The 24,109-nt window shown below is 43.6% G+C and overlaps 1 protein-coding gene across 2 annotated transcripts in view; it reads right to left on the reverse strand.

Moving 5' to 3' along the window:
* MYO18B (myosin XVIIIB) overlaps nucleotides 1–24,109 on the reverse strand; it is an 884,719-nt gene that overhangs the window by 600,012 nt on the left and 260,598 nt on the right. For both annotated transcript variants that reach the window (XM_040416566.1, XM_040416565.1), the window contains 3 exons: nucleotides 16,467–16,557; nucleotides 14,843–15,035; nucleotides 12,922–13,002 (listed from right to left, as the gene is read on the reverse strand). In XM_040416566.1, coding sequence (XP_040272500.1) covers nucleotides 12,922–13,002; nucleotides 14,843–15,035; nucleotides 16,467–16,557 — 365 coding nt within the window. The remainder of the gene's footprint in view (nucleotides 1–12,921; nucleotides 13,003–14,842; nucleotides 15,036–16,466; nucleotides 16,558–24,109) is intronic.

A 24,109-nucleotide genomic window follows, 5' to 3' on the forward strand; every position in this document is an offset into this window, starting at 1 on the left:
TTTCTTATTTGATTGGGTTTTATGTTGGGGGATTTGGGTTTTTTATAAAATCATGTATTTTCAGATATTATCCTCAGTCTGATTTCAGATGTGGAGTATATACCTAAACTTTTGAAATTATTCTAAATGGCATAAAATAATTTTTTATAATATACTTTATTTTATTCCTGTTTTACTCTCAAAATAAGCACCCAACGTGCAGGTGTCCATAGCACTTTGGAATCTGTACAATCCTTCACTGCTGACATCTTAGTGATGTATGGGTGCACGGATTCCACTGCAGAGAGCGATGTACTGGCAGGAGTATACATTGCTGCTCCTGCCTGTACCAGCTCTGCCCAGTTAAAGACTGGCATAGCATATTCAATGTGCTAAAGTTTATTTATATTCTACTAAGACAGCCTTCTGCATAAAGATAAAGTTGCATATTTGATTACTCATTTAATGGCAATGATGGACTACAGATGATGATCAGATTTTTAGCATTTGCCAGTAGACTGAGGAGCTTTTATATTTCCTTTTCCATGAAGCCAGAAACAGTGCATTTGTAAAATCGTCAGGCCCTTCACTTTTTCCACATTTTGTTGTGACCTTGTGCTAAAATAATTGTAAAAAATCTAGTTTTCCCTCATCAATCTGCACGCAATCCCCCTTAATGAGAAAGTGAAAAAAAATTATCGAAATATTTGTAAATTTATAATAAAAGGAAAAACGAAAATTTAGAAATGACATAATTATTCGGATCCTTTGCTACGACACTTGAAATTCAACTCTTGGGGCCATTTCTCTTGATCATCTTTGAGATATTTCTACACCTTGGCTGAAGTCCACCTGTAGTAAATTCAAGTAATTGGACATGATTTGGAAAGACACACCCCTACCTATATAAGTAATTGGACATGATTTGGAAAGACACACTCCTACCTATATAAGGTCTCACAGCTGACAATGCATATCAGAGCAAAACCAAAAACCAAAGGCATGAGGAGGAAAGAACTTCTTGTAGAGTCCAGAGAACTTTCTGCTGCACTGAAAGTTCCCAAGAGCACAGTGGCCTCCATAATTCTTAAATTAAAGTTTGAAACAAACAGGGCTGTTCCTGCTCCATCAAGCTAAGTAACCAGGGGGAAAGGGCCTTTGTAAGAGTGGTGACCAAAAACTCAATGGTCACACTGGCTGAGCAACAAAGATCCTGTGTGTAGATTGGAGAATCTTTCAGAAGGTTATCCGTCATTGCAGCATTCCACCAATCTGGGCATTATGGCAGAGGGGCCAGGAAATAAACTCTCCCCAGTAAAAGACACATGAAAGTTTGCAAAAAAAAACAAAACACCTAAGGGACTCTCAGACTGTGAGAAAAAAGATTCTTTGGTCTGATGAAACCAAAATTTTAATTTTTGGCCTCCATTCTTTGAGTCATGTTTGGGAGAAACCAGGCACTGCCCAATACCATCTCTAAAGTGAATCATGGTAGCATCATGCTGTGGGAGTGTTTTTCAGTGGTTGAGACAGGGAGACTAGTAGGAGTTGAGGAGAATCTAAATGAAGAAAAGTACAGAGATATTCTTAATGAAAACCTGATCCAGTGTGCTCTAGACCTCAGACTGGGTCAAAGATTTTCTTCCAACAAAACAACGACCCTGAGCACACAGCTAAGAAAACTCATGAGTGGCCGGACAACTATGTGAATGTTCTTGAAAGGTCCAGCCACAGCCCTGACACAACCCAATCTAACATCTCTGGAGAGTCCCCATTCAATCTGACAGGGCGTGAGAGGATCTGCAGAGAAGAATGGCAGAAAATCCCAAAATCCATGGGAGCAAACTTGTAATGACCGACGTCACGCACAGGGAGGAAAACAGGGAAAGCCCTGCCCAAGGGAGAGGGAAAGGTGGTGACCCCTAACTCACCTTGCGGCTGGCACCTGACTGCCCTGACGTCCCTAGACGGGTTCCTCACCCGTGCGGCGATCACGTGCCTAAACCCTGGCTTTCCCTAATATGAGCCCTGGATAGTGAACAGGCCGGTGGGATCGCTAGTCCACACCACTATCACTAAGAGGGAAACACCAGGGAGAGGACAGACAAAACATACAAACACATACACCCAGGTGGGCGACCACAATAAACCAAAAAGGTCCAACAGGGATCCGGAGGGTAGCGTTCTGGACCAACTACCAGCGAACGCAGCAACACAGCTCCAGAAGGTCAGAATAGATGTCCAGGCAGGAAGCTCTATCTCTGGCAACCAGAGAAGTGTGAGAGAGGAATATAAGGAGGTCTGGGAGTGCTGGACAAGGAACAGCTGAGGAGAAGGAGCTACGGATCCCTGAGTGAGCCAAAAGGGTTTGCTAAGCAAACCCAGAAAGCTACCATAAGGAAAACAGCCCTATCTTAAATAGAGCGTGCAGCCAACCGCTGCGACTTCCTGACCCCGGGTATAACGGAGTCAGGCGTGGTCCTCAACACCCTCGTGACAGTACCCCCCTCTCTACGAGGGGCCTCCGGACACTCAGGACCAGGTCTCTCAGGATGAGAGGCATGAAAAACCCGAACTAACCTGTCGGCGTTTACCTCAGACGCCGGAACCCACATTCTTTCCTCGGGACCGTAACCTCTCCAATGCACCAGATATTGAAGAGAGCGGCGGACCCGACGAGAATTAACAATTTTGGATATCTGAAATTCTAGGTTACCATCCACGACAACAGGAGGGGGTGGCAGTGGTGATGGTTCTAGAGGTGGAACATATTTTTTGAGTAACGACTTATGAAAAACATTATGAATTTTAAAAGTCTGAGGTAACTCCAGGCGAAAAGCCACGGGGTTGATGATGGCTACAATTTTGTAAGGGCCAATAAACCTAGGACCCAGTTTCCAAGAGGGAACCCTCAATTTAATATTCCTAGTAGACAACCACACATAGTCATTCATTCCTAGGTCCGGACCTGGCGACCGTCTCTTATCAGCCATGCATTTGTATTTACCTCCCATATTTTTCAAGTTAGCTTGCACCTTCTGCCATACCGATGAAAGAGATGACGAAAACCGTTCCTCTTCGGGAACCCCAGAAGACCCCCCCTCTTTGAAAGTACAGAATTGGGGATGAAAACCATATGCACCAAGAAATGGTGACTTGCCAGTGGATTCCTGACGACGATTATTTATGGCAAACTCAGCTAACGGTAAATATGATGACCACAACTCTTGGTTTTCAGACACAAAACATCTTAGATATGTCTCAAGGTTTTGGTTGGTACGCTCAGTCTGTCCATTCGACTGAGGATGGAAAGCTGAGGAAAAGGACAAGTGTACCCCCAAACGGGAACAAAAAGCTTTCCAAAACTTAGAAATAAACTGGGTACCCCGATCCGAAACAACATCGGAGGGGACCCCGTGAAGCTTCACGATTTCACTGACGAATACCTGAGCAAGAGTCTTAGCATTAGGTAGTGCGGGTAACGCAATGAAGTGTACCATTTTGCTAAACCTGTCCACTACTACCAAAATAACTGTTTTACCCGCAGACAAAGGTAAGTCAGTGATAAAATCCATTGACAGATGTGTCCACGGTCTATTGGGAATGACGAGTGGTAATAGAGACCCTGCAGGACGTGTATGTGAAACTTTTGCGCGCGCACAGGTAGAACAAGAAGACACAAAATCCAATACATCCTGACGCAACCTTGGCCACCAAAAATGACGAGACAATAGTTCCAAGGTTGCTTTACTACCCGGGTGCCCAGCAAGTGCCGAATTATGATGTTCCTTTAATAATTCGAAACGTAAGTTCAACGGTACAAACAATTTCTCTGAGGGGCAAGAGACCGGGGCGTCCCCCTGGGCCTCTAACACCTTCCCCTCCAAAACAGAGTGTACCGCAGAAACAACCACTCCTCTTTGAAGAATGGGTACCGGATCACTCACATTACCCCCTCCAGGGAAACAACGAGATAGTGCATCAGCCTTGGTGTTCTTTGCCCCAGGACGATAGGTAATCACAAAGTTAAACCTGGTAAAAAATAGCGACCACCTAGCCTGTCTAGGGGTGAGACGCTTAGCTGATTCGAGGTACAGAAGATTTTTGTGGTCCGTAATCACAGTGACGGGGTGGACTGCCCCCTCTAAGAAATGATGCCACTCCTCAAACGCAAGTTTAATAGCTAATAGTTCCCTATTGCCAATATCGTAGTTCTTTTCTGCTGCAGATAGTTTTTTAGAAAAGAAAGCACAAGGACGCCATTTGTCAGGAGACGGACCCTGAGACAGTACCGCCCCCACTCCCACCTCTGACGCATCGACTTCAACAATAAAAGGCTGAGAGACATCAGGTTGGACCAGTACAGGTGCTGAGGTAAACCTCTCTTTTAGAGAGGAAAAAGCAACTTTAGCGGCGTCAGACCATTTAGAAAAATCAGTCCCCTTCCTAGTCATGTCAGTAAGCGGTTTTACAATAAGTGAATAATTTTTAATGAATTTCCTATAGAAATTTGCGAAGCCCAAGAACCGTTGTAGTGCTTTGAGGTTCTCAGGAAGATCCCAATCTAAAATTGCCTGGACCTTCCTAGGATCCATACGGAAACCTGACGCAGATAAAAAATAACCCAGGAATTGTATCTCCTGAACGGCGAAGACACATTTTTCAATTTTAGCATATAATTCATTCGTCCGTAGGACCTGCAGTACTTGTCTGACATGCACCTCATGTGTTTTCAGATCAGACGAATAAATTAAAATATCATCTAGGTATATTACCACAAACCTGCCGATTAGATGACTAAAAATGTCATTAACGAAATGTTGAAAGACGGCAGGAGCATTGGTCAGACCGAAAGGCATAACTAGATTTTCATAATGCCCCTCAGGGGTGTTAAACGCTGTCTTCCACTCATCCCCCTCCTTAATACGAATCAGATTGTAGGCACCCCTAAGATCAAGTTTGGAGAACCACCTAGCACCCGCAATCTGATTAAACAGGTCAGGAATGAGAGGAAGAGGGTATGGGTCTCGGATGGTTATCTGATTTAATTCGCGAAAATCTAAGCAAGGACGCAGGCCCCCATCTTTCTTTTTAACGAAGAAAAACCCTGCAGCCACGGGTGAAGAAGAGGGTCTGATGTGTCCCTTAGCCAAGCTCTCGGAGATATAATCTTTCATGGCTTGTCTCTCTGGACCCGAAAGATTATATAACCTGGTCTTGGGTAATTTTGCGCCGGGAATAAGGTTAACCGGGCAATCATAAGGACGATGAGGTGGTAACTTCTGACAACCCTTTTCAGAAAAAACATCCTCAAAGTCCGAAATAAATGTAGGTAGGGTAGTTATGGAGGCGACTAAGCAATTACTATTTAAGCAATTTTCTCTGCACTGCTCACTCCACTCCAATATCTCCCTGGCCTGCCAATCCACCACTGGATTGTGCGCTACCAACCAGGGAAGACCCAGCACTACCGGAGTGGGAAGCCCCTCCAGAACATAACCTGAAAGCATCTCGTTATGGTGGTCCCCTACCCGAAGGTGTAAATTATGAACAATGTGCGTGAGGTTTCTCTGAGACAGGGGAGCAGAATCAATAGCGAATATGGGAATGGGTCTCTGTAAAGTACAGAGAGACAAACCCAAAGTGCGGGCAAAATGGGCATCTATCAAATTTACCCCTGCTCCACTGTCTAGAAAGAAAGAAATAGTCTCCGTCTTATCACCAAAAATAATAACCGCTGGCAACACAAATTGCGATGTACGTATGGAGGAAACGTATACCCCCCGGCTGACATCCTCCACACAGCCTGGGGTTAGTAGTTTTTCCGACGGTCTTTTGTTTCTGAGGAAAGAAGGACAGACCCCTCTCCCCACAAAAAAAACAAACCCCACGCCTACGGCGAGCCTCAGGAGGACGGACCTGACGAGTAGTTCCTCCTAGCTGCATAGGCTCGTCTAAGTCCGTACAGACTAACTGCTGCTTGGGAGGGGTTACCAATTGCTCCGGTTTTTTCAACCTGTCCCTAAAGCGTCTATCTATTCGGATAGAAAGGGACATAACCGCATCAAGGGAAAAGGGGGTCTCATATAATGCAAGCGCATCCTTAACCCTTTCGGATAACCCAGAGCAGAACTGACTCCTGAGAGCCGGGTCGTTCCATTGGGTATCCGTAGTCCACCTACGGAATTCAGAGCAATACTCCTCTACCGGCCGCTCTCCTTGTAAGAGTCTCCGTAATCTTGATTCAGCCAGGGCGACTCGGTCAGGGTCATCATATATGAGACCCAAGGCCCCGAAAAACTCATCCACTGACCGAAGAGCCTGGGAATCAGTAGGTAAAGAGAACGCCCAGGACTGCGGATCCCCCTGCAGCAGGGAAATAACAACCCCCACCCGCTGATCTTCATTACCAGAGGAGTAAGGGCGCAGTTTAAAATATAACTTACAGGCCTCACGGAATGTCAAAAACTTGTCCCTTCCCCCAGAAAATCTGTCAGGGAGAGGGACCTTGGGTTCCGCAACAACCTGGTTACCAGTAGCAACCGCTGGGCTTGCAGTCAGTTGTAATTGCTGCTGTTGCTGGAGGACCGACGCCTTCAATCCTACCACCTCCAAAGACAGGCCATGAAATTGTTTGGACAGAGCAGCAATTTTTTTTTTTTACCTACACAAAATAAGGGCCAGAGATAATGTAATGACCGACGTCACGCACAGGGAGGAAAACAGGGAAAGCCCTGCCCAAGGGAGAGGGAAAGGTGGTGACCCCTAACTCACCTTGCGGCTGGCACCTGACTGCCCTGACGTCCCTAGACGGGTTCCTCACCCGTGCGGCGATCACGTGCCTAAACCCTGGCTTTCCCTAATATGAGCCCTGGATAGTGAACAGGCCGGTGGGATCGCTAGTCCACACCACTATCACTAAGAGGGAAACACCAGGGAGAGGACAGACAAAACATACAAACACATACACCCAGGTGGGCGACCACAATAAACCAAAAAGGTCCAACAGGGATCCGGAGGGTAGCGTTCTGGACCAACTACCAGCGAACGCAGCAACACAGCTCCAGAAGGTCAGAATAGATGTCCAGGCAGGAAGCTCTATCTCTGGCAACCAGAGAAGTGTGAGAGAGGAATATAAGGAGGTCTGGGAGTGCTGGACAAGGAACAGCTGAGGAGAAGGAGCTACGGATCCCTGAGTGAGCCAAAAGGGTTTGCTAAGCAAACCCAGAAAGCTACCATAAGGAAAACAGCCCTATCTTAAATAGAGCGTGCAGCCAACCGCTGCGACTTCCTGACCCCGGGTATAACGGAGTCAGGCGTGGTCCTCGACACCCTCGTGACAAAACTTGTGGCATCATACCCAAGAATACTGGAAGCTCTAATCGCTGCCAAAGCTGCTTCAACTAAGTACTGAGTAAAGAGTCTGAATACTTATGTCAATGCAATATTTTAGTTTTTCCTTTTTAATAAATTAGCAAAAATTTTGAACATTCTGTTTCCACTTGAACTTTTTATTTTATTTTAGCACAAAGCTGCAACATAAGAAAATTTGAAAAAGTGAAAGGATATAAAGACTTTCCGAATGCACTGTATGTACATAATGTAAACCAATCATCAGTCCAAATGCTGAGCTTCTTTGACAATATACAGTACACATTACTTTGTAATAAGCTGCTGAATCCTATTGATTTTATTTTCACATTATATCATGCAGCTCAAATAGGCAGCTAGGTTAATTAACAGTCAAAGTGGATTTCCAATCAATGTCCTGGACAAATGTAGTAATAATAGTGGGCAAAGTCGAGGGCGAATTACAGTATATCTCTACTGTGTTGGTAAAGAAACATCCAGTATTTCACACCTCTTTTCATAATATTGAAGTTCTTAATGGCTATTGGGTGCTTTTTTATGATTGCATTCAGGCTAAAAATCTTTTTATTTTAATTCATCTTTATTAATAATTTCAACCATTTCCCAGTATAGCTTTTAGCTTCTGTGCATTTGCAAACCTTTTGTTCCTTTAGTCCTCCCAGCGAATTGATCTGACGGCTCATGTGAAGCTCTTATAACTGAACTCCTAAAAGCTCATAAATAGAGATGAGCAAACCGAATGCAACAAAGGTAAATTCGATCTGAATTTCAGGATAAATTTGGTTCGCTGTGAAGCCAAATTTCCTTGTGCTTCATGGTAGCAAATCGATTTAACCTGAAATAGTGTAAACATTTTTAAAAAATCATACTTACCTCCTCCATTTGTTCACGATGGGCCGGCTGCTGACATCTTGATTGAAGATCTCGGCTGAAATCCCGTGCGTGGTGGCATATGACGTCACTATGCCGGCCGGCGTGATACCATCATCTCAGGCCGCGTGAGATTTTGCGCAAGATCTTCAAGCAAGATGGTGTCGGCCAGCCTGTTGCTAGCAAATGGAGGTGGTAAGTATGAATATAATTGTCTTTTAATGTTAATTTTACACTGTATTATTACTCTCATGATCGCAGCATCTGAGGGGTACAATCGCAGCTCCCTGTCATTGCACCCGCTACTTACAAAAAATGCTCTTCGTGGCAAAGTACAGTCGTGGCCAAAAGTTTTGAGAATTACATAAATATTGGAAATTGGAAAAGTTGCTGCTTAAAGGGACTCTGTCACCACTTTCTAACCCCCCCTTTTCAAAGTATTGTTATCTGCATGGCGCCCCTGTGATTATAAATGTGTTGTTAGAAGTTAAATTCGCCGTCTCCTTTTGATAAAAAGAGCTTTTATCTAACCTGTCAATCTTCTTGATAAGGTGCCCAGGGCGTTTCTTTTCGTCTCAATCTGCCGCCCGCCGCCGCCACCGTTGGTGCCCAGCTCCTCCCCTCATGCTTTCAGCGCCGCCTGAATGTAATCAAATACGCCTCCGGCTCTCTCTCAGTGCCCCCTCCTCCTTTTCAAAGATCCCGCGCGGCTGGCTGCAGTGCTCGTCTGATGAGGAGGTTGAGCGAAGTGCGCGCATGCGCACTTCGCTCAATGAGGCTGATTGTAAATGTCCGCACGGGCGCATCAGGCACAGCCCTGTGCGCACGCGCGGGATCTTTGAAAAGGAGGAGGGGGCACTGAGAGAGAGCCGGAGGCGTATTTGATTACATTCAGGCGGCGCTGAAAGCATGAGGGGAGGAGCTGGGCACCAACGGTGGCGGCGGCGGGCGGCAGATTGAGACGAAAAGAAACGCCCTGGGCACCTTATCAAGAAGATTGACAGGTTAGATAAAAGCTCTTTTTATCAAAAGGAGACGGCGAATTTAACTTCTAACAACACATTTATAATCACAGGGGCGCCATGCAGATAACAATACTTTGAAAAGGGGGGGTTAGAAAGTGGTGACAGAGTCCCTTTAAGTTTTTATAATAGCAATTTGCATATACTCCAGAATGTTATGAAGAGTGATCAGATGAATTGCATAGTCCTTCTTTGCCATGAAAATTAACTTAATCCCAAAAAAAACTTTCCACTGCATTTCTTTAACGACATTGCTGTCATTAAAGGACCTGCTGAGATCATTTCAGTAATCTTCTTGTTAACTCAGGTGAGAATGTTGACGAGCACAAGGCTGGAGATCATTATGTCAGGCTGATTGGGTTAAAATGGCAGACTTGACATGTTAAAAGGAGGGTGATGCTTGAAATCATTGTTCTTCCATTGTTAACCATGGTGACCTGCAAAGAAACGCATGCAGCCATCATTGCGTTGCATAAAAATGGCTTCACAGGCAAGGATATTGTGGCTACTAAGATTGCACCTCAATCAACAATTTATAGGATCATCAAGAACTTCAAGGAAAGAGGTTCAATTCTTGTTAAGAAGGCTTCAGGGCGTCCAAGAAAGTACAGCAAGCGCCAGGATCGTCTCCTAAAGAGGATTCAGCTGCGGGATCGGAGTGCCACGAGTGCAGAGCTTGCTCAGGAATGGCAGCAGGCAGGTGTGAAGGCATCTGCACGCACAGTGAGGTGAAGACTTTTGGAAGATGGCCTGGTGTCAAGAAGGGCAACAAAGAAGCCACTTCTCTCCAAAAAAAACATCAGGGACAGATTGATCTTCTGCAGAAAGTATGGTGAATGGACTTCTGAGAACTGGGGAAAAGTCATATTCTCCAATGAAGCCTCTTTCCGATTGTTTGGGGCATCTGGAAAAAGGCTTGTCCGGAGAAGAAAAGGTGAGTGCTACCATCAGTCCTGTGTCATGCCAACAGTAAAGCATCCTGAGACCATTCATGTGTGGGGTTGCTTCTCATCCAAGGGAGTGGGCTCACTCACTATTTTGCCCAAAAACACAGCCTTGAATAAAAAAATGGTACCAAAACACCCTCCAACAGCAACTTCTTCCAACAATCCAACAACAGTTTGGTGAAGAACAATGCATTTTCCAGCACGATGGAGCACCGTGCCATAAGGCAAAAGTGATAACTAAGTGGCTCGGGGACCAAAACGTTGACATTTTGGGTCCATGGCCTGGAAACTCCCCAGATCTTAATCCCATTGAGAATTTCTGGTCAATCCTCAAGAGGCGGGTGGACAAACAAAAACCCACTAATTCTGACAAACTCCAAGAAGTGATTATGAAAGAATGGGTTGCTATCAGTCAGGAATTGGCCCAGAAGTTGATTGAGAGCATGCCCAGTCGAATTGCAGAGGTCCTGAAAAAGAAGGGCCAACACTGCAAATACTGACTCTTTGCATAAATGTCATGTAATTGTCGATAAAAGCCTTTGAAACGTATGAAGTGCGTGTAATTTTAGCTCAATTCTTATCAAACTGATTCATAGAACTGCAGCACTGCTACATTGAAGTAAAAGGGGCTGTGGTGCATAGCAGGTGGACAGAAATGTTAATGTAAGAACAATTTATCCAGCATAGGTTAAAAACATAAAATATCCTTAAAATATCCAGCATCACTCTCATCATACACATAGTGCTCATGAAAACAAAGTATATGGTGAGAGTGATGCTGGATTTTAAAGTACTACAAATAAAGGATAAGTTTTTAACCTATGCTGGATAAATCATTCTTACATGGGATCAATACATGTGCTGCAGCAGAGCGCGATTTTTGCAAGGGAGACTACCTGAAGTGGAGTCCGCTACCTGTGGACTTTCTTGTTACCATGGACAAAAATGTCACTGTGCAAGGAAAATCCGTTAAGATTCTGCATAGTTGGTTTAGTCACTTATTCTGAGGATCAGTGGGAGTCTCAGCACTTGGACCCTCACATTTAATTACCGTTAAGCATTAGCTTTGTTATATATGCTGTACTCAGACTCTAAAGAGTATAATATCTTCTATTTCTATGATCTACTGCCATAAAATATTATGATCTAATGTGCTACAGTACTTAAACACAGTATTATACAGCACTATGATAGTATCAACTTAATAAACCACAGTCCTAATTGAAAGGAAGACTCTAGCTGTCATTTAAAGTAGTTTGATGCCTACACTAGCTCTATATATACCCTATGAAAAATTAGATTAATCTTTTTTGGATCTATTCTTTTGGATTCATTTCCAAGGGCAATCTTTCTTAATCCAGATTGAATTTATACAGAATAGCGTCACATTGAAATCGGATTTTCCCTGGTAACCACGAAAAGTAAATAGACAGTAACATGCACAAGTATAATCTAAACAAGCTATTCGAAATTCACATGAAATTCGTTTTAGTACTTCATGTTGCCTAACGTGAACCTAAGTGATCTTGCAAGCAGGTCTGCATCTTCATACTCTAAAAACATACTAATATACCTATATAGAAAAATACATACTGGTAGCTATAGACATGTAGTACTCATCAGCTAAACACTCATTTAGCCAAGAAACATCTTCCCTGACTCCTCCATAAACAGGCCCACTAAGTTAGTATATCCTTTCTATGGGAAAAACTGGGGTTTGCCCGTGCTGAAATCCAATTTATCTGATCACTATTTCCCCCAACAGGAGATGTTAAAGGACAGTTGGTTTGACAGTTGACCATAGTCTCATGTCTTTGTCCTAATACATTGTATATTAATAAATGAATGAACTAGTAAGAACAAGTAGGTTCAATGAAAGAAGAATACTATAGTAAGCTAAAAGTAATGAGCTTTTTCATCTTATATGAATTAAAAAATATATAATTTTCTACTCAGTTCAAACTGACAGAGAATAAAATACAGCATGTAAAGTATAACAAGTATTGGGAAAGTGGTATTCAGCTTATAGATAGATATAAGAGATTTTCTTCTATCCACTCTATCCACTTGATAGGTGAAAACTGCTAGGATGGGAAAGGTCTGTTTGAAAGGAATCACGGTCGATTTAAAGTTTATGATACTGATGGAAATATTGGATGGTTTATTTTGCGCCGCGGGTTATACTTTGCCGATCTACTTACCTTCTAAGGGTCCCCAGGCATCCCTGACCAGAAGCACTCGCATCCTTGGCCGCACACCATCCACACAGGAGGGGGATTCAAACAACCCCAGATGAGCCTACACTAGAGTTGTGTCCAAGTTTTTCACAACTCCACAAGGTGAGCCTCCTCATTGTAGACATTTTGCATCACAAACGTGACGTTATTACCCTATAGTGCGCTTTTTTATGTTTCTCAGTTAAACATCGCCTGTACAGCCAATCAATTCAAATGGGGACACGGAACCCCCTATTTTGGTCATCAGTAGATGCCCAGCAGTCAAACCCCCATTAATCTACACCAGTCATTAACTATCCAGTGGAAAGAGGAAAATTGCTTATGCTTTCACAAATTGAATATCGTTTTAACTTTTTACATTCAGCTTTCTGCTTGTATCTTGATGATTGGAACAATAACAAGTTTATTATGAATCTCACATTTTGCTTATAATTTCAACTAGAAATTAAACCTCATTTTATAAATGACATTAAAAATTATGAAAGTGTTTCTTGCCTGTGAAGATGTCTGGTCTATGACAGATACAGCGTTGAATGGGGAATCCAGAGGCATTTCAAAAGAAACGTCAATGTTTTCCTGTGAAGAAATGTCAACTTATTAAACGATTCATTATATACTTAAAACATAATTCATCCAAGTACAATTATGTCAGCTGTAACGTCTGTGTTGTGAATTAGGAGTAAAGTCACCTCTGCATATCTCTAGATGTCTATTTGTTTTAGTAAATTCCTGACTGTTCCATACAAAAACGTAACCTTTATTGGTTTGGTATTAATCAAAGTATTAAAACTTCAGCCCCTATTAACATAAGTGATGAGCAGGTAGTTGGGCAGGTGTAACTGACCTAAAGGAAGAAAACTCTCCCTAATGTCTGCCCCTATTATGATGACCCTGCCTACAAAACAGAATAGGTGCCCTGATAATGGTGATCCTGTGTTAGAAGCCTCCTGGTGTGCCGTGCCCTAGGGATGCCCTGGCAAAGGGATAGATGGCACCACCAAAACCCCAAACAGGTCGTGCTGCAAGATATCAATCAATCTATTATGACAAAGTCACAATATCTGCTGTCAATAGTCCTGAATAAAGACTTATATTGTGTACAAACACATTTAAATATTGAGACGCAATCTGACTAATTCTTTATTTTGGACTATTGAAGTAAATTTGTCATAACTTTGCAGCACGACAGAACAACTACTGACATCTGTTTGGGGTTTTGGTGGTGGCATCGAAACCTTTGTCAGGGCATTCCTAGAGTATTCCAAGAGTTCCTGATGCAGGATCACCCTTATCAGGGCAGCTATTTTATTTTGTAGGCAAGGTCATCATAATAGGGACAGACATTATGGAGAGTTTCTTCCCTTAGGTCAGTTAAACCTGCTCAACTACCTGGTCATCACTTTTTTTAAGAGTCTGAAGTTTTAATATTTTTATTATTACCAGTAAAGGTTATGTTTTAGTGGTGGCAGTTCTGTGCCCATGTTGACTGAGACTACCATTATATATCTGTTTCAGAGCTGTGATTTTGTTCTGTACAAAATTCAAGATTCAACATAAGTAGGTCAGCCCCATGGTTTAGGATTAAGGTGGCTGGATGACCTCTCTAGCTAACATTAGCTAAATAAAAAAAAAACTCAATATGGTCAGAACCTCCAAAAAGCTCCATCATATCCAATATTATCATCATGTGTACAGAGAAATATCTTAAAACTGGTATGACGATACTGTATAGCTGGGCCACATAGAACTTGTTTGTATAGTTTGCTAACATACAGTATGTAAAAATCCCTTTTACTCCGCATTATAGGAGTTTTAGGGGAGTACAATATTGATGACCTTTCCTCAGGAGGTTGATCAGCTGTTTAAAGAGACAGTGACTGTTGCAGCCTCCTCACAGCATACCAAGCACTGTGACATACATATGTTGTATAGTGGCTGTGCTTGGTATTGCAACTCAGGCCTATTCACTTAAATGGGACTGATATGGACACAGGCAATGCGACCAATAAACATGACGTCATTGACCTAAGATGACCCTATCCTGAGGATAAGTCATCAATATTTTATTCCTGGAAAACCCATTTAACAGGACTTGGTCTGGGCCACTGATTCTAGCCTCTAGAGATGACGTTTTGAAATGGACATATGACTTCTGTAGCCAATCACTGTCTGCAGTGGACACCATTGATGTCACCACTGAAGCCAGTGATTGGCTGCTGTGGTCACATGTCAGCGTTAAAACATCCTTTCTGGATGCCAGGATACAGAAACCAGCAGAGGACCTTGGAAGCAGCACAACAAGAGCAGCAGAGGATAAGTATTACTCAGTTTGTTATTTTATGCCATTGTAAGCTTTTGTTACAAAAAACAAGGGGTTGGACTACCCCTTTAAATGCAAAAAGTCAGTCAGTCTCACCGCACTAAACCTCTCCAGGGGAGTGCTAAAGGTTCTTTTGTAGGACAAGCATTGGAAGCGTTCTTGTATATAATTATGGCACATCTCCTCAAATGTGGCAGCCCTCTCTTTCTTCTGATGACGTGGATTGTGAAATCCAGGAATATCAACCACCATGATGGATGCCAGTGTTAACAGACTGGAGGACAAAGACCTTAAAAAATATGAATTGAGATTAAATAGCCCAGAATTTTATTAAAAGGAGCAGTCTAAATATGATCACAACTAAAACCTAAGACTCAATATGGTATTGACTATTACATTCTTTATAAAGTAATAATATACCATAACAATATACTACATATGGTACTATAGTTATTTTAGTTATCAACTATAAAAACAACATAAACACTTATTTTACTTCTCAAAAATGTATCTATATTTTGAGTGTAGCACGCACTACCAGATAGCACATGCAGAACATCCAGCGATAAGAAGCTAAACATTGTATTTTAACTCCTTCGTCCTATATGTATTTTGGGCCTTAGGGTACTTTCACACTAGCGGCAGGATGGATCCGACAGGCTGTCCACCCTGTCGGATCCGTCCTGCCACTATTTCGCCGTGCCGCCAGACCACCGCTCCGTTCCCATTGACTATAATGGGGATGGGGCGGAGCTCCGGCGCAGCATGGCAGTGCACGGCGAAAGGCCGCTGGACTAAAAGTACTGCATGTCCGACTTTTTAGTCCGGCGGCCTCTCGCCGTGCAATGCCGTTCTGCGCCGGAGCTCCGCCCCCATTTTTTATCATCACATTCCAAAAGCTGTAAATGTTTTATTTTTCTGTCAATGTAATGATATGAGGGCTTGATTTGGGACAAGTTGTAGTTTGTAATTGCACCATTTTGCGGCACACATAACTCATTGATTAACTTTTATTAACTGTGATGCTGATGGGAGACAGAGGGTGCCCCCTCTCCCTCTAAAACAACTTAGATACCTTAGTCACTATTGACCTCAGCATCTAAGGAGTTAAATGGCCGGGATCGGCTTTTCTGTTGATCTGGGTGGTTAGAGCAGAAGCTCAGCTACAATAGGAGAGCTGATGTCCTGCTCTTCACTGCACTGGAGATCCCCCAACACTTAGTCTAGGCTACCCTAAAAAGGTGGTGGTTTAGAAAAAGGCCACTGGGTATACTGGTGGTCTTTACGGAGTTAATATCTTGGTATTGGGCACATCCACGAGGCTATAGATATTTTTACTGAATCAAGCAAGGTAAAACAAAATTTAAGTTGCTCTCATAAACTGATCAGCATTCACTGTGTAATATGTTCCAAGAATCTTCAAGTATTTGTGACCTGAGAATTTAAATAAAATCATATTACAAATAAAAACAGATCTGACATTTACTGTAAAACCAAAACAGCATATTCAAGTAAAAACAGTGGCATAAACTAATCAAATTTCCCTGAAGCCTAAGAACTTAACTCTTTATTCTTAGGATAAACCTTAAAAGGGTTGTGTTAGGTAAGAAAATAAGGTCTGAGCAACAATTCCTGACAAAGTCCATGGAGAAGAGAAGTGCTGTTTCTGGAAAGAAGAAAAAATACCTATTTTGCAAACATGGACAATCCCTTTAACTACCTGTTAATGAGTGAGACAACAGCCGCGAAAAGTTCTTCATACAGTCCTGCAGCCATTCCTTCAACACATTCCACTCCACTCATTTTTGGCCCTGGGATAAAAAAAAAATGCATTATTCTATAAATAGTATGTGCTACTGATCCATACACAAACGAGAAAATGTTTGTTAACTTATAATAAACTTTTTCCACCAATTACATGAATGTTCCACTGACTACCAGGCACAGGGATGCTAAGTGTACCACTGACAACCAGACATCAGTTGCTGAGTGTAAAATGATCACCTGGTACCCCAGTCAACAAGTGACTAGTGATGATCGAGCACCAAAGTACTCAGGTGCTCTGGTGTTCGAGTAGAACACTTTGGGATGCTCGGGTGCTGTACAGAGCACCAGAGCACAATGGAAGTCAATAGGAGAACCAGAGCATTAAACCAGGCATCCCCTGCTCTGAATAGGGGAGGATGTCTGGTTCACAGGAAAATTGATGGAAACATCACTGAAATGGTTCTGGAACAGCATGGGGAGGATGTCTGGATGCATCTTGGACTCCCAAGGCGCTGCTGGGAATGATGTTGTCCGAGTAGTACGCCACTTTTACAGACTGACAATAATACTCACCAAACTAAAGATGAAATCGATTTTAGAGGAAAAATTGTTAGGAAGCATTCTTTTCTGTATATTTACTTGTATATAAAGAGCAAGTGCTGCAAAAAATTACAAGGAAGAGGCACTCCGATACAACCTGTATATCACATAATGGAGGGCCTCATTCACATTGTGGTACAATTGTTCAGGTAGTGGGACTCCTACAGTCATAAAGCCTATGCACTAAGTGAAAGGGCTGCCAAAAATTACAAGGAACCGGCACTCCAATACACCCTTTGTTACACATAAAGGAGGGCATCATACACACCATTGAAAAATTATGATTGATGGCCTGCTGGTGACGCTCAAAAACATTAGCAGCAAGGGCCTGCTGGTGACCCTCTAAAACATTAGGGGGGAGGGCCTGCTGCTGATCTGACCATCTAAAACATTAGGGGTGAGGGTCTGCTGAGCAGCCGACACTCTAAAACATTAGGAGCGAGTGCCTGCTGATGATCTGACCATCAAAAACCTTATGGGCGAGGGCCTGCTGCTGATCTGACCATATAAAACATTATGGGCAAGGGCCTGCTGGTGACCCTCTAAAACATTAGGGGTGAGGGTCTGCTGCTGAGCTGACCCTCTAAAACATTAGGGATGAGGGCCTGCTGCTGATCTGATCATCTAAAACATTAGGAGTGAGCGTCTGCTGCTGATCTGACCATCTAAAACATTAGGGGTGAGGGTCTGCTACTGATCTGACCATCTAAAACATTAGGGGCGAGGGACTGCTGCTGATCTGACCATCTAAAACATTAGGGGTGAGGGTCTGCTGCTGATCTTACCATCTAACAAATTAGGGGTCAGGGTCTGCTGCTGAGCTGACCCTCTATAACAACAGGGGTGAGGGTCTGCTGCTGATCTGACCATCTAAAACATTAGGGGCGAGGGACTGCTGCTGATCTGACCATCTAACAAATTAGGGGTCAGGGTCTGCTGCTGATCTGACCATCTAAAACATTAGGGGCGAGGGTCTGCTGCTGAGCTGACCATCTAAAACATTAGAGGTGAGGGTCTGCTGCTGATATGACCATATAAAAAATTAGGGGTGAGGGTCTGCTGCTGAGCTGACCATCGAGAAAATTAGGGGTGAGGGTCTGCTGCTGAGCTGACCCTCTAAAACATTAGGGGCGAGGGCCTGCTGCTGATCTGACCATCTAAAAAATTAGGGGTCATCTACCTCCAATCTTCTATAACATACAGTCCCATGTAAAAAAACATATCTTTCTTATAGCCTTCTATAACATACAATCCTATTTAACTGACACTCCTCCCCTCCCTTCAGCCCCTCTATAGTGTCCCAGTTCCACTGCTGAAAAGATCACATGACTATGATGTCAACGAAGATCCTTCAGCTATGGAGTGTAGGCACAAATTGGCAGCAGATTTGCAGTAAGTGCTAATCAGGCCACCCCAAAAAACTCTGCCCCCTCCCGACCTCCACACCAAGGTGCCCAGGTTACCCTGTTGTCAGAGCTAGGGAATGAAAAATATGATAACATAAAAAAATAACCGCCTCTGCTGGCACTGGGATGGTCCCCTTCCCTAGCTGGGCCCCTGTGCAGCTGAACCAGCTGCATAAGCGGTATGTCCGCCCCTGCTACTAGTAACAAAACACTAAACGTACCACAGACAGCTAATAACCGTCTGGGACTAGACTCCGATTGTACCACTGACCAACACAAACTATTATGCTTACTGTTCAACTAATGACAAATGCCCACAGTATCTGACAAATATTTTCAAAAAATCAAGAATCAGCATGTAAGGGACATAAGCCATGTAGGAAGAGGTAAGGATTCTGGTAATCTTCAATGGTGTTGAAGTATTACATGATGCCTACAGACATTAATTGGGTTTTATGTCCTAGTGATCCTCTGTGAAACACGGATTGGAACTGGGTCACCACATATGTTTTGCTAGAGCATGTGATAATTGTACTCAATACTGAGCGACAGTGGGGGGGACCTGGGCACGTGAAAGTATGTCTGGGTGGTTTATCAGGGTCAATATAGGATTCAACAGGGCTACATATGATAGGGTTACCCTTTTCAGGCTGGTAGATCTGTAAAGGACAGGGCAGTGTTTAGTAGAAAGACATACAACTCTGCATATCTCTTATCTCATATCTCTATCATTAGGCACCAAGGAAGAATTGACAGTAATGGATTTCTGATACCAAACTTCACTGGTTTCTCCTTACTTTAGACTGGTCACATGGTCTTTTAAACCTATGAATCTATTTACTGTTGTATTGATATCTGTCAGTCCACCTCTTTACTTCTCTTGATAATTCTGATAATAGATACCACGGTGACCTTAATTTATACAGCTCTAGTTTATTTAATTTTTTTCTGTAAAAAACATTAGTCCTATATAGTCATCTTCTATTCTAGTTGCTTTTTGTCAGTCATTGTAGAAAGAGCAATCTCAGTGTACACCTGATTACTGTACTTCATATAATTTAGTCTACATTGCTTTCATGTATACAAAATTATAGCACCGCATATGATGCAGTGTGATATCATGGTTTACACAATTGTTAGTTGGGGACTTGGAGAACCAAAGCATGTGTCTGAAGAACTGGGGATCAAATACATCTAAACTATAATGACATAACTCAATAAAGTTCATAAAGCAAGCTGAAACAGCAGAATATATAATATAGAAATTTGAAACGTAATTGCATTTTTTGGGAAGGCCTGTGCCACTTATGCCTTTTTCATTGCCTTGTCTTAAATGTAACAGAAGGCTGTACTATTTCACTGAATGCTAGTGTTGAGCACGAATATTCGAATAGCGAATTTTTATCGTTAATATCGCCACTTTCAGAATTCGCAAATATTTAGAATATAGTGCTATATATTCGTTATATCGAATATTCAGCATTTTTTTCCATCTGAACACATGATTCCTATCTGCTTCTTGCTTGTGGGCCAATGAGAAGGAAGCAATGTCAAGTTCACAACAATACTTAGTGCACCAATCAGTAATCTGTAGTCAGACCTGCTAAAATGTGAAGTTGCACGTAGTGCGATAAAATATTCTAATCACTGTCGATTAGCGTAATTGCGAATATATTGGAGCACTTGACTCTATCTGCATATAAAGCTATTCTAATGTTCTGCCGTCCCAACCATTTTCTTCAGTCTTAGGGAACTTATACCAGCTTGAAAGATTTAGCAAAAAGGGACCCACGCCGGTATTTCTCGTTACGAATTCGCATTACGCGATTTTTACATTGCCGATTTATCACATTTAATAAAATAATCTCAAATTCTTGAAATTCGCAAATATATGACGAATATATTACAAAATATTTGTGAAATATTGCGAATTCGAATATAGCCCCTGCTGCTCATCCATACTGAATACAATTAGGAATATTTCCTAATGTTGTCTAAAATTTAAACAGCGCAAACTTGGATGAGGCAATCAGAAGATCCATATTTATCACAGTGGCACGTGGTGTGTGATCTATATGGCTCATCTTGCAAAAACTTAGACACTTATCTCTGCCTTATGCCAGCTCAAGCCTGGCTTACTTTACACGGTTAAACTGTTGCATGCCATTAATAAATTTGGCTTATTTTAACCACCTCCGGACCGCTGTACGCACAGACGCGTCCTGGAGGTGGTTGTTTCATTCCGAGTGGACGCGCCGGCGCGTCCTCTCGCGAGACGCGAGATTTCGGTCACAGCCTGCCCGCGCATGCGCATCTCGGGCCAGCAAATGTTCGAGGAGAATTGCATCAGCAACCTGCCAGCCAATGATCGTCGCTGGCAGGTTGCTGATTTTTAAAAAATCGAATCACAAGCCATATAACAGATCATATTAGTAAATATGATCTGTTATATGGCTTGTCTGCTCCTGTGCTGGTCCTTTTCGTCGGTTGGATCCAGCACAGGAGCAGACTGAACTGTGAGTACACCAAACACTACACCTTAGCCCCAGATCACCCCCCTGCACCCCAATTAACCCTTTGATCACCCCTTTGATCGCCCCTGTCAATCACTAGTGAAAGGAAAAAAAGTGATCAGTGTAAACTGTCACTTTTTTTTTTTCACTGGTATTGACTGTTAGGTTTCAGGGATAGTTTAGGCCCCTTGGTTAGGTAGTTAGCGTCAGTTAGCGCCCACCCCACCGCACCGCAGTCACTTTTATTCGCTGATTAGCGTATCGCTAATCAGCATTTGTACTTTTATAGTATCTGTAAGTGATCAAAACTGATCACGGTCAGATCTATAATAGTATTAGTGTCACTTTAGTTCACCCTCCACCCAAAACGCAGTGTTTGCCCGATCAGGCCTGATCGGTCGCCCACACGTGCGTTCACCCACGCCCGCCCCACCGCAGTGACAAAAAATTATTATTTTTTGATCACTGCACATTCACTTTACACGCACTGCGGCGATAAAAAAAAACAGTTTTGATATTTTTTATCAACCGCAGCGGCCTCCGGTACTTCGCTAGCCTCCCCTTTGTAAGACAGGTTTGCTTTTTTTCTTGGGTAGTCTCAGGGAATACCCCTAAATTTAGTAGTCCAAAATGTCAAACAAGGGGTATTCTTCTGAAGAGGCCTACAGGATTCTGACCCAGTCAGATGAGGAGTGGGAACCCTCATCTGACGAATCTAGCGGGTCAGAATATGAACCTGTGGAAAGCAGTGGCTCTCTGACCCAAAGTTCGGACGAGGAGGTGGAGGTCCCTGGCAGCACCAGGCGTACCCGGCCCCGTGTCGCTAGACCACAGGTTACGCAGGATCCGCTTCAAGAGCAGCAGAGTGGGGCTGTCGCTGCCGGATCACGTGGTGAGGCATACACCAGCTGCGCAGCCCTTCCTGGACCTAGTACCAGCACTGCCGTACAACCTGGTGAAGTAGCGAGCACCAGAAGGGCAGTTGAAGCTGGTACGGTGGCACGTGCAGTAGTTACCCCGTCGCAGCCACCGCGCAGACAGGCCCGTAGAGCCCCTAGAATCCCTGAGGTGCTGGCAAACCCTGATTGGCAGTCACCAACTTCAGCCGCACCTGTAGTTCCCCCTTTCACCGCCCAGTCTGGAGTTCGGGTTGAGACGGCTCAAATCGGTTCGGCCCTGGGATTTTTTGAGCTGTTCTTGACTGTGGAGCTCTTGGACTTAGTCGTGGCAGAGACAAACCGGTATGCCACACAATTTATAACCGCAAACCCGGAAAGCTATTATGCCCAGCCTTTCCGGTGGAAACCAGTCCAAATTTCCGAACTTAAAATTTTTCTGGGCCTTCTCCTCAACATGGGCCTGACAAAAAAGCATGAATTGCGGTCATATTGGTCCACGAACCCAATTCATCACATGCCCATGTTCTCTGCTGCTATGTCCAGGACACGATTTGAGACCATCCTGCGTTTTCTGCATTTTAGCGACAACACCACCTCCCATCCCAGAGGCCACCCAGCTTTTGACCGGCTCCACAAAATTCGGCCCCTCATAGACCATTTCAACCAGAAATTTGCAGATTTGTATACCCCTGAGCAAAACATCTGCGTAGACGAGTCCCTAATACATTTTACCGGGCGCCTTGGCTTCAAACAATACATCCCAAGCAAGCGTGCCCGGTATGGGGTCAAATTGTATAAGCTCTGTGAAAGGGCCACAGGCTATACCCACAAATTTCGGATCTATGAGGGAAAAGATCAGACCCTGGAGCCGGTCGGTTGCCCTGACTACCTGGGGAGCAGTGGGAAGACAGTCTGGGACTTGGTGTCACCCTTATTCGGCAAGGGGTACCATCTTTATGTGGACAATTTTTACACAAGTGTGGCCCTCTTTAGGCATTTGTTTCTAGAACGGATTTGCGCCTGTGGCACCGCGCGAACTAGTCGCGTGGGCTTCCCCCAACGGCTTGTAATCACCCGTCTTGCAAGGGGGGAGAGGGCTGCCTTGTGTAACGAAGAACTGCTCGCGGTGAAATGGAGAGACAAGCGTGACGTTTACATGCTCTCCTCCATTCACGCAGACACGACAATCCAAATTGAAAGGGCAACCCGTGTCATTGAAAAGCCCCTCTCAGTCCACGACTATAATGCGCTCATGGGAGGGGTGGACTTCAATGACCAGATGTTGGCTCCCTATTTAGTTTCCCGCAGAACCAGACGCTGGTATAAGAAGGTGTCTGTATATTTAATTCAATTGGCGCTGTATAATAGTTTTGTTCTCTACAGTAAGGCTGGGAGAACAGGATCCTTCCTCAAATTCCAGGAAGAGATCATCGCGAACCTCCTTTACCCAGGAGGTTCCGTGGCCCCATCCACCAGTGTAGTTAGCCGTCTACACGAGCGACATTTCCCCAGTGTCGTTGCTGGTACCTCAACCCAACCGCCACCCCGAAAAAAATGTTGTGTCTGTAGCAGGAGTGGAATAAGGCGTGACACCCGCTATTTCTGTCCTGACTGCCCTGACCACCCTGCCCTATGCTTAGGTGAGTGTTTCCGGAAGTACCACACACAGGTACACCTAGCATAGGGATTGCATCTCACAGGACAGGCACACAGGGCTATTAGGGCCCTTTTACTCACAGCTGCTGCAAACCTCTCCTTTCACCTGGGATAAAGTGCATAACGTACTTCGCCACATCTTTGGGCGATTTGCGCTTTGCACATTGTCCCATGGGGAAGGAGAGGTTTGTTCTATAAAGGTAAAAAAAACTAAACAAAAAAAAAATTACCGGTAAGTAAAAAAGTTTAAAAAATTTAAAAAAAGTTAATATGTTCTGTTCTAAAGTTAATAAAGTTATTGCGTTGCGGCCTGGTTTTTTCTTTTTTGTTTTGTTTTTTTTACCTTTCAGGTGGACCAACCGATCGACTAGCTGCAGCACTGATGTGCATTCTGACAGAAGCATTGCGCTGCTGTCAGATTACACGTAAGTCAGTGTATGCGGCGCTGCAAGACGAGATTTCTCCTCTGCAGTAAAAGATACGTTTGCCGAGGCATATGAGCTGAGGAGGTGGCGGTGTTCA

The sequence above is a fragment of the Bufo bufo genome, chromosome 2 (genome assembly GCF_905171765.1).
Source record: "Bufo bufo chromosome 2, aBufBuf1.1, whole genome shotgun sequence".
NCBI classification, from domain to species: Eukaryota; Metazoa; Chordata; class Amphibia; order Anura; family Bufonidae; genus Bufo; species Bufo bufo.